The 11,634-nt window shown below is 44.9% G+C and overlaps 1 protein-coding gene across 1 annotated transcript; it reads right to left on the bottom strand.

Moving 5' to 3' along the window:
* Window positions 1-5,733: 5,733 nt before the first annotated feature.
* Window positions 5,734-6,231, bottom strand: NANOS2 (nanos C2HC-type zinc finger 2). Its single transcript, XM_026689494.2, has one exon. It carries the CDS (start codon window positions 6,229-6,231, stop codon window positions 5,734-5,736), a length of 498 nt encoding a protein of 165 aa, XP_026545279.2.
* Window positions 6,232-11,634: the final 5,403 nt, after the last annotated feature.

Below are 11,634 nucleotides of genomic sequence, written 5' to 3'. Positions count from 1 at the left end.
GTCTCTCTATATTAATTCCCAATAAGAAGAATTTTGGTTTGTATTCAAGTTTGATTTCACCCATTTCCTCCAACCAGCTCTGAATTTTATGCCAGAAATCCTGGGCTTTCCTATAAGTCCGCCATATATGCCAGAAATCCTGGGCTTTCCTATAAGTCCGCCATACATGATAGTACGATCCTTATTTCCTGGGCGATAAATTTAGATACATTTTAGCTAATTTTATTTATTTATTCATTTATTTATTTATTCATTTATTGTTTATTTATTATTTTATTTGGTTTGTCAATTGCTTACAAGGTAATAGGTATAAGTAAAAACATAGTTATGAATACATGGGTGCATATAAGAAAAATAAAAAGAAACAATAGGACAGGGACAGTAGGCACGATTGGTGCGCTTATGCACGCCCCCTACAGACCTCTTAGGAAAGGGGTGAGGTCAATAGTAGACAGTCTAAGGTTAAAGGTTTTGGGGTTTGGGGAAGGAACCACAGAGTCAGGTAGAGTATTCCAGACATTGACCACTCTGTGGCTGAAGTCGTATTTCCTGCAATCAAGTTTGGTGCGGTTAACCTTGAGTTTGTATCTATTGTGTGCTTTTGTGTTGTTATGGTTGAAGCTGAAGTATTCATTGACAGGTAGGACATTGCAATATATAATTTTATGTACTATACCTAGATCAAACCGAAGGCAGCGTAGTTCTAGGTTGTCTAGGTCTAGAATTTGTTGGTCACCAGACAGTTTTGATTTCCTACTGCAGATATTCTTCCCTCCCACTCCCTCTCCCGGTACTTGGTACCACCCTGCTCTCCTCTTTCTTGTCCCCATGGCGATGAGAGGCAGCCCCAACAAGAGATGCTTGAGGTTGTCATGGTGATGCCTGAGGTTCAGGGGAGAAGCAAATGTGGCCCCCAGTTTCTCCCCAAGCCCACTTCTTTTTTTGGGGGGGGGGGCAGAGTTAACTGTGGCAAGAAAGCTCGTAAAACGGGGCAAAACTCCGTTAACAAATATTTCACTTGGCAGAAGAGATTTTGGCCTCAATTGCAGTCATAAGTCAAAGATGACCTGTCACAGGTGAAACTGGGAGAAACAGGGCACGATGGAAGGCTTTCAGAAGTTGTGAGAGCTTCATCGCTGGAGGTGATGATCAGGGAGCTGGACTAGAAGACCTCCCAGGTCCCTTCCAGCTCTGTTCTGATTGACTGATTGATTGATTGACTGGAGACACCGCTGAAGAGAGGCTGAAGGTCTTCTGCCGATGCTGGCTGGTTGTGATGCTTGGCAGTTGGCCTGGCCAACTTCCTAAAAGCTGAGTGTGTAGCAAACACGGTGAAGAGAAAGAAAGAAACATTTATCCCACTGGATGGGGAAAACGGAAACAAAACAAAACAAAACAAAATAAAAGGAAACATGCACCAAGTGGATGTGAATTTTGTTTGATAATGGGAACAAACTCTACTGCTCTTCTTTGGAATGCCTCTCTCTTCTCCTCCCTCTATCAGAGAGAGAGAGAGAGAGATGGAAAGAAAGAAAGAAAGAAAGAAAGAAAGAAAGAAAGAAAGAAAGAAAGAAAGAAAGAAAGAAAGAAAGAAAGAAAGAAAGAAAGATGAAGAAAAAAGGAAGGAAGGAAAGAAGAAAGGAGAAAGAAAAAGGAAAGAAAAAGGAAAGATGAAGAAAAAAGGAAGGGAGGAAGAAAAATAAAGAAGGAAGGAAGGAAGGGAGGGAGGGAGGTTGGTTTTATCCTTTCTCAGATCCTTGCACTTGGAAATAGCAAAAGATAAGCCATGCAGCTCAAAGTGAGCCCTGATGCAGGGACTTTATCATTCTTTTTCCTTCCTGGGAGAATTCTTGTGTGCAACAATTTACTTGCAAAAGGAACAACGGGGAAAAAAAAATAAACCGCGGGGAGCCCATTCTCCTTCGTGGCTTCATTATCTCCGCATTCAACCCATAGCTAACGAAGGAAGCCAGTGCCCTCCAACCTCAGCCATGGGAGCATGGGAGCCCCCAAATCCTGTGGATCTGCAGGCATCCCCCACCATGCTGAGCCGTAGCCCACATTTGGGGTCTTCAAGGGTGGAGTGCAAGGCAGCCACATACCCTCCCTCTTGGCTGCAGCCTGACCCCACCTGGAAAATGGGGGGGGGGACTTCAGGAAGTCCAAGATTAAGGCCCCTCCTTGCCCCCAGCAAGCTTAAGTAAAGCTGCTTTGGAATAATGGATCGCTTGGGGTTGTGAGAGTCCCCACCATGAACCTCTTGTTACCATTGAAGGGGTCCACAACAATACACAATAGATACAAACTCAAGGTAAACCGCTCCAGACTCGATGGCAGGAAATACAATTTCAGCAACAGAGCGGTCAATGCTCTACCTGACTCTGTGATTTCTTCCCCAAACCCTTTAACCTCAGACTGTTTACTGTTGACCTCACCCCCATTTCTAAGAGGTCTTTAAGGGGGCGTGCATAAGTGCACCAGCGTGCCTACCGTCCCTGTCCTAATGCCCCCCCCCTTTTATCCGTACCCATTTCATGTCATCCTAATCATGTTTATACTTCTGTATATGATCAAAAGCATGCTTGGCAAAATAAATAAAACAAAAATCTTTGTAGCTCAGGGTTGAAACAAAATATTGGTAGCTTGGTGCATGGTGTAGGGTCTGCTGCTTTGGTCAGGGGGTTGGACTAGATGACCTACAAGGTCCCTTCCAACTCTGATTATCTGTTACCAACTCTCAGCTCAGAGCAGACCCCAGACCCCTAACCTCTTATTTTGGGATGAATGGAGTGGGATGGGGCGGGAGGGGGGAGGGAGGGGAGGGCAGGGCAGGAGGGTCCCAATGTTTTCTCTTCTCCCTGTAGCTGTTAGGTCAGTTTGAAGAGAGTGTCTACTTCAAACCCCCCACTGCTTTCAGCAGAAGGGTCGTCTGCTGAAAGATACAAAATTCCAGTTTGACCCAGGACTTTCTGCTCTCAGAGGCAGAAATCTTGTGGCTGGGGGGAAGGAGGGTTGGGTTTCCTGCAAGGAGGAGCTGGAAACACAGCCTGAAGCTGCAGCCCAGCCATGCAAACCCAGGAACCACCTGGGGGTGGGATGGGGGCTATCAAGGCTCCATGCATCCAACCATGAGGGGGGGGGATGCAGGAGGAGCATTTAAAGGCAGACCCTCCTCCAGATCTCTGCAAACACATCTGCCTTCCTTCAACTTGGGTCACCTGCAAAGGTGCTGGACCTGCGAGCCCCCATGCTCCTCCCCAACGGATCTTGGAGGTTCTCTAGGTCAGGGATCCCCAAACTTGGCAACTTTAAGACTTGTGGACTTCAATTCCCACAATTCTCCAGCCAGCTATACTAAGCCAGCTATCCTCAGCCAACAGCTATGCTGGCTGGAGAATTCTGGGAGTTGAAGTCCACAAGTCTTAAAGTTGCCAAGTTTGGAGACCTCTGCTCTAGGTGAAGGAAGACTGAGAGAAGGTTGACCACGCCCAACTCAAGGTGGACAATAGGAAGTGAAAGCGTGCGGCTCTGGAAGGACATTGGTGTGGTGGGAATGTTCTAATTCGATTGTTCAATTTTGGCTGCTTGAAGACGGGTGGACTTCAACTCCCAGAATTCCCCAGCCAACCAATGAAGCCCACCCATCTTCAATTAGCCAATGCTGAGATACCACTCTTCTAAATGGAATTTCTGCCCAATCCATCATCTTCCAGGGTCTGCAATAGCCATAAGGCCGGGACAGGCTGTTCTATTCTCCTGCCAAATGGCTTTTCCTAATCATCCAAGATCAAAGCATGCTGGCTGGGGAATTCTGGGACTTAAAGTCCACACATCTTAAAGCAACCTAACTGATTGAATTAAATCAGTGTTTTTCAACTCATCAGTTGAAAAACACTGATTTAGAGTTATATAAACAGTATTTTAGGAGCTACAATCACAACACATGTGAAAACACCAGTTGGTGGAGGACTGAGGAGGCTCTTCCTCTCCCTTATCTTATTCTTTCTCTTTCCTACACACAAACACACACACACAGACATTCACGGGTTATTGGAGAATTGTTGCTATTCAAACAAACACCTGATGTTTTGGGGCAGAGTTGTTTCCTAACTTGGTCCAACTGCCAAACTGACTGTTTAATCCTTTCCTTTTTCTTTCTCTCTCAACTGATTGCAAACCCTGAGAAAAGTTCATTTGGATTTGCAGGATGGAATGATATGAACGAATCAAGTTTCTAGCCCCTGGGAAGGCTCAGGTAATAATGTTGGGAGAAACCCCTCCAGCTGGGCAGATGGGATTGCCTCTTGCAGGAAAGAATCCAGCACGTTTTGTGACGTTTCCAAACTTTTCAAATAGGTGTTGCTGCCTGGGCTTGGGTTCTGTGCAGGACAAGAAGCAATGGGTGGAAACGAATCAAGGAGAAAAGCAACCTAGAACTCAGGAGAAATTTACTGACAGTGAGAACAATTAACCAGTGGAACAACTGGCCTCCAGAAGTTGTGAATCCTGCAACCCTGGAAGTTTTTAAAAAGAGGTTGGATAACAATTTGTCTGAAGCGGTGTAGGGTTTCCTGCCTAGGCAGGGGGCTGGACTAGAAGACCTCCAAGGTCCCTTCCAACTCTGTTATTCTAAGTTCTAGGTTTCATTTGGAGCTGCTTAGAATTCCATTCTTCCTCATGCCAGCAAGGCAAACCTAATATCAGCAATGGATTGCAACCCTTTGTGTGCTATTTAAGTCTATACAAAACCCATACCACAATAAATGTGTGCAAACTAAGACAAAATGATGATGGTGCGAGACTCAAGAGCCAAAAAGAGAATCTGGAATTTTTCAAGAGAGTTTTCACTGCTGGAAGTAAAAACTTGATCCTCCCCAAGCATTAAAAAGCTATGCGGATTGCAGAAATAACGGCTGGTTTTCAAGATTTGCAGAGGTTGCAAAAATAAAACAAAAAACAGGATTGGCGTGCAGAAAAAAGAATATCATTTTCAGTTTGTGATTTCCCCCCCTAACTGGTGCGTCAAAATACCACAAGAATTGCATCTTAAGATACAACTACGCAACTTGAACCAAGTGAAATCTTCTTCGGTCCAAATCAAAATTAAATGTGAAGTTTTGAGTATCACCCAAAGAATCAACTGTAGAGAACCCAGGAAACTTCAACCCAGGGATTAAAAACAAAGAAAGGAAGCAGTGATTTGATGCACTCATGAAAAAAAACACTGTTTATTAAAAGTCAACATGGTAGTTTAAAAACAACCCAATCATAATAAACTTTACCTATTACAAACCCAGATATAAATACTGTTCAAGGTAGCTCAAAACTTTGTCTAACATGGGCCAGTAAGGAACATTTCAAGAAAAGGAAAGTAACCCACCACCTATTTTCCTTTTATCAATTTAAGGCAAACGGTGACTTCTTTTGCACATTATTATTCAAGACAATTACAAACAAACAAACAAACAAACACAAGTTTAATTTTGGAAAATAAGAGTCCTGCTTTTTTCTGTCCGAAACTGAAGTTTGGTGCAGTTGAAAGACACAAATCTTCCTCTTTTTCAAAACTAAAGTTTGGTCTCACCCATCATATATATATATATATATAAATATATAAATATAATAACACTAAAGTCATGCAAAATCACCTCTTTGGCAACTGTGATTTTTGAAGAACTGGAAACTGGAAGAAGGATCAGGGAGGGGGGTGTAGCTCCTCTCGGGGGTGTCCCTTTATCTCTTGATCATGCGTCCGGCCGAGTTGCGCCCACTTCTGCGGTACAAAGATTGCTTGGCCTTATTGTTGGGGCAGTATTTCAGCGTGTGGGCCTTGTCGGCGGTGGCCCCGCAAAGCGGGCAGGTGTAATTGCGCAGAATGGGGCAAACTACCACCCCGTCGGCCCTCTTCAAGGTGTGAGAAGAATACACCTTTTTGGACTCTCCGTTGTGCTTGCAAAAGTTGCAGGTGCCTTGGCTTGGTTGGTCTCTGCGGGTGCCGTGGGTCTTGGGACTGGGGTTCTTACTCTTGTTGCCTCCATTCACCCAATGCAGAACGGTGACGCTCAAAGGGTCTTTCCGAGGAGGGGAGAACCTTTGTGGCTTCTTCCGCTCCCCAACGATCTCCATCACCACTTTGGAGAGGTTGAGGTAATCCTTCCATCGGTCAAAGAAGACCCCTTGGGCCATAGCTGGAACGCAGGCTGGAGAAGACCAGGATGAAGTGGAGAACATGGTGACCAGGGCAATCTATCCCAGCCAGGCCCCCCTCTCTGAATGAGCAGAGGACACACAAACACACACATGAAACTGCAATTTAAACAATGTTAATAACTGCACCGGAGAGGTGGAGTCTGAAATGTAAATGGCCAGGGAAAACAGCTCTTCCTTTTCAAAGGTCTCCATCTAGGTCTTCCTGGAGTGGATCCTGACCAGATCGAGACAGATCCCTTGATCTGCCAAGGAAGAAAGCTCAACTCTCCCCCCCCCCCTTTTTTAAAAATTGCAATATTAGCTTAGGCATTGGGCAACCCTGAGCGCAAAAGCTGCAAAATTGTCATTGGATCCGTCTAAAATTTGGTCCCGCTCCATTTCTGTTTTAGGTGATGTATTGATGGTGGAGATGGTGGTGGAGGAGGAGGAGGAGGAGGAAATCGTTTGTCAACTGTGGTTGGAAACTGATGAGATTTCCCTGTCAAAGTCTCATAAAACTGAGAAAAAGGGGCCACCGTTTTAATTGACCATTTTTCTCTTCAAGAATTGCCGGCTAGTAGTACACTCGTGATGTGAACTGATTGGCTGACGTCTGCAAGAAAACCACCAACTCAGAGAGCACCAAGGACCCCACAGTCCTCCTCCTCCTCCTCCTCCTCCTCCTCTTCTCTACTCCACAAACCCAACTGCCTTGTAGCCCTGATGATGCTACCTGGTTGGGTAGTGAAACATCTGGAAAAAAGCAACAACGCTCAGAGAGCACCAAGGACCTCAGGGTCCTGGAGCTGTGGTGGCACAATGGTTAGAATGCAGTATTGAGGGCTATTTCTTTCCACTGCCAAGAGTTCAATCCTGACCGGCTCAAGGTTGGCAGTTGTTAAGTGAATCTGGCTTCCCCTCCATTGGCTTTGCTGGTCGGAAGGTCACAAAAAGGGGACCCGTGACCCCGAGACACTGCAACTGTCATAAGTCCATGCCAGTGGCCAAGCCTCTGAATTTTGATCACGTGACCACGGGGAAGCTGCGACGGTGTTAAAAAAACTGTCATTAAGTCCCTTTATTCAGTGCTGTTGTAACTTTGGTCACTAAATGAACTGTTGTAAGCTGAGGGCGATGTGTAGAACTTTACTTCGAGCTCCAACACTGGAAGTTTTTCAAAAGAGATTGGATGACTATTTGTCTGAAGTGGTGTAGGGTGTCCTGCCTAGGCAGGGGGTTGGACTAGAAGACCTCCAAGGTCCCTTCCAACTCTGTTATTCTATTCTATTGTATTCTCTATACTCTCTTCTATTTTCTCTTCTATTTTCTCTTCTCTTCTATTTCTACTTCTCTTCTATTCTCTTATGTTTTGTATTCTCTTCTATTTTCTCTTCTCTTTTATTCCATTCCATTCCTTATTCTATTCTATTTACAGAATACAGGCTAACAGAGTTGGAAGGGACCTTGAAGATCTTCTAGTCCAACCCCCTGCTTTACAATGTGCTATTTATAGTGTTTCCCAGCCTATAATGATAGCAGAAAAGTATCACCCAGCACTCAATGCAACAAAAACCTGCACCAGGATAGCTTGGACTTTTGAATTCAGGGTGGGCTCCGAACTTTTGTCTAATTTCCAAGGGACTGAAAATATCCTTGTCCGGCCTTTTCGGGATGGGTCAAGCCCCTAGATCTATGGCCCTCTTTAAGAGCTCACTCAAAACAAAACCAAAGTTTTCCTGTGACAAAGATCTTCCAAGGCCGAACTACCAGGCACACATGTGTGTGTGTGTGTGTGTGTGTGTGTGTGTCCCCGTTGTGTTACCTTTCCCTGCGAACTCCTCTCTATTTCAGACAGAGTCATCAAGGGAAGGGGGGGGAGAACGGAAATCATGAATGGAAAAGGGGCGGAGTTGTCGTTCCCATGCTGAATGGAAGTGGGTGGGGCCCAAGGGCCCTCCCGTGGGACGATAATCCAATCAGAGGACGCAGGGAAGAATGGCAGAATCGGCCTCCAGTAAGAAACTGAAACATGAAGAAGAAATCAAAACATGTCACTAAAAATTCCTCAGAATAACAATGACCTTCTGCATTGAAACTGCTTTCCACTTTAGGTAGATTTCCAGATGTTGATGTTGTCTTCTTTGACCGATTGTCTGTATTCAGTATAGGTCTAAGTCTACATGGAGGGAAGTAGGCAGTGGGGTGCCACAAGGTTCCGTCTTAGACCCAGGACTCTTCAATATCTTCATTAATGACTTAGATGAGGGAGTAGAAGGGGAACTTACCAAATTTGCAGAGGATACTAAGCTGGCAGGAATAGCCAAGAAGATAGGCTCAAGATCCAGATGGATCTTGACAGACTAGAACACTGGGCCCTATCTAACAAAATGAAATTCAATGTAGAGAAAAGTCAAGTCCTGCACTTAGGCAAGAAAAAACAAAAGGACACATATAGACTGGGTGAAACCAGGCTCAATAGCAGGAACTGGGAGAGAGATCTTGGAGTCTTCGTGGACAACCAGCCAAATAGGGGCCAGCCGTGTGCAGCAGCCGCCAAAAAAGCTAATGCAATCCTAAGTTGCATGAACAGAGGGATACAATCGAGATCAAGGGAGGGACTAAGACCACTCTATAAAGCCTTAGTAAGACCACACCTAGAGTCCTGCGTCCAGTTTTGGTCATCATATTATAAAAAGGAGGTTGAGACTCTAGAAAGAGTGCAGAGAAGAGCAACCAGGATGATGAGGGGACTGGAGATTAAAACATACGATGAACAGTTACAGGAACTGGGCCTGGCTAGTCTAGGGAAGGGAAGGACCAGGGGAGACAGGAGAGCATCTTCCAATATTCGAGGGGCTGCCACAGAGAGGAGGAGGGGGTCAAGCTATTATCCAAGGCACCCAAGGGCCAGACAAGGAATAATGGAGGGAAACTGAACAAGGAGAGATTCAACCTGGCAATAAGGAGAAATTTTCTGACAGTGGGAAGAATCAACCAAGGGAACAGAAGTTGCCTTCAGAAGTTGTGGGAGCTTCATCCCTGGAGGCTTTCAAGAAGAGACTGGACTGCTGCTGGTCAGAAATGGTGTAGGGTCTCCCGCTTGGGCGGGGGGTTGGACTAGATGACCTACAAGGTCCCTTCCAACTCTGATTATCTGTAATTATAATCACATTATTTATTATTATTATTATTATTATTATTATTATTATTATTATTATTATTATTATTGTCATCATCATCATCATCACCACCACCTAGGCTTAATGCTGAACAGGAAGAGACCCCTCTTAATTCCCCATTGTGAATACAATCACCCTGTTTCCAAAGACCAGGTGGGAAGAAGCAGTAATAGAATAGCATTACAATGGAGCTGTCAGAAACGACTGTCAGAAAATTTCTTCTTATTTCCAGGTTGCTTCTCTCCTTGACCAGTTTGCATCCATTATTCCTTGTCTGGCCTTCGGGTGCTTTGGAAAATAACCTGACCCCCTTCCTCCTCTCTGTAGCAGCCCCTCAAATATTGGAAGATGCTCTCCTATCTCCCCTGGTCCTTCTCTTCCCTAGTCTAGCCAGGCCCAGTTCATTGTATGTTTCAGCCTCAAGTCACTCTCTCTTGCTCTCTCCCCCCTCTTTCTCTCCCTCTTTCTCTCCTTCCTTCCTTCCTTTTTCTCTCCCTCTTTCTTTCCCTCTTTTTTCTTTCTCTCCTTCCTTCCTTTCTCTTTCTCTTTCCTTTCCTTTCTCTCCCTCTCCCTTCAAATATTGAAAGATGCTCTCCTGTCTCCCCTGGTCCTTCTCTTCCCTAGACGAGCCAGGCCCAGTTCCTGCAACCGTTCCTCGTATCTTTTAGCCTCCAGTCCCCTCAACATCCTGGTTGCTCTTCTCTGTACTCTTTCCAGAGTCTCGACATCTTTTTTATAGTGTGGTGACCAAAACTGGATGCAGGATTCTAAGTGTGGCCTTACTAAGGCTTTATAGAGTGGTATTAGTACCTCCCTTGATCTTGACTGTATCCCTCTGTTGATGCAACTTAGGATTGTGTTGGCTTTTTTGAGATGACAGACTCCAAATCACCTCTGATGAGGAATGGCTGCCTCTTCCCCCAACCAACCCCTGGGTTGGGAAGACGACATCCCACAATTCTGAAGGAGTTGGCAGGTGTGATCTCAGAACCACTGAACCATATCTTTCAACAGTCTTGGAGCCCCTGAGGACTGGAAAACAGCGGATGTGGTTCCCATCTTCAAAAAAAAAGTGGGGGGAAACAGACCCAGGAAACTACAAACCCATCAGCCTGACATCAATATCCGGGAAGATCCTGGAAAAGATAATCAAGCAACCGATCTGTAAAAAGAAGTATGCAGTTATAACCAGAAGTCAACATGGGTTCATCAAAAACAGATCATGCCAAACCAATCTTATTTGAATTGAATTGAATTCTTTATTGGCCAAGTGTGATTGGACACACAAGGAATTTGTCTTGGTGCAAATGCTCTCAGGGTACATAAAAGAAAAGATGCATTCATCAAGAATCATCAGGTCCAACACTTAATGATAGTCATAGGGTACAATAAGCAATCAAATCATACTAGGAAATAGTCAATATAAATTGTAAGGATACAAGTTACATTCATACAGTCCAGAGTTGGTATTTCAGCAGGTTCTGACTGGTTTTGGAGAACCGGTAACGGAAACTTTGAGTAGTTTGGAGAACCGGCAAATCCCACCTCTGACTGGCCCCGCTCCCATCTATTCTCTGCCTCCCATTGAGTCCCAGCTGATCGGCTGGGTCTCCTTGGGTTGCCCTGCACAGGCGAACGGAGCTGGAAAGCAGGTTAGTGGGGTGGGGAGGGAAGGGGGATTTTGCAGTAACCTTCTCCTGCCATGCCCACCAAGCCACGCCCACCAAGCCACACCCACAGAACTGTTAATAAAAAAATTTGAATCCCACCACTGATACAGTCATTCATACAGTCATACAATAATTCTTCAACAAAGCGACTAAGTGAATGAATAAAATGCTGTGGACATAGTATATTTAGATTTCAGCAAGGCATTTGACAAAGTAGACTACAACCTACCTCTTAGTAAGTTAGAAAAAGTGGGATAGGAAGCATCACCACCAGATGGATTTGTAACTGGCTGCCAAACCGTACTCAAGAGTCATCCTTAATGGTACTACATGGAGGGAAGTAAGCAGTGGGGTACCACGAAGTTCCATCTTAGGCCCAGTACTCTTCAATATCTTCATAAATGATTTGGGTGAGGGAATAGAAGGGGGCCTTATCAAATTTGCAGGTGATACTCACCTGGCAGGACTACCTCCCAAACCCAAACCCAACCTCCCCAAAAGATTTTGACAGACTTGAACAATTGGCCCTATCCAACAAAATGAAATTTAATGTGGAGAAAGCAAGGTTTTACACCCAGGCAAGAAATAGCCCTGAA

Source organism: Notechis scutatus, chromosome 8 (genome assembly GCF_049901735.1).
Source record: "Notechis scutatus isolate UNSWTSFEM ecotype Mainland chromosome 8, rNotScu1.2, whole genome shotgun sequence".
Taxonomy (NCBI): domain Eukaryota; kingdom Metazoa; phylum Chordata; class Lepidosauria; order Squamata; family Elapidae; genus Notechis; species Notechis scutatus.
Note: the sequence above shows the minus strand (reverse complement) of the source record. Positions and strands in the feature narration are given on the sequence as shown.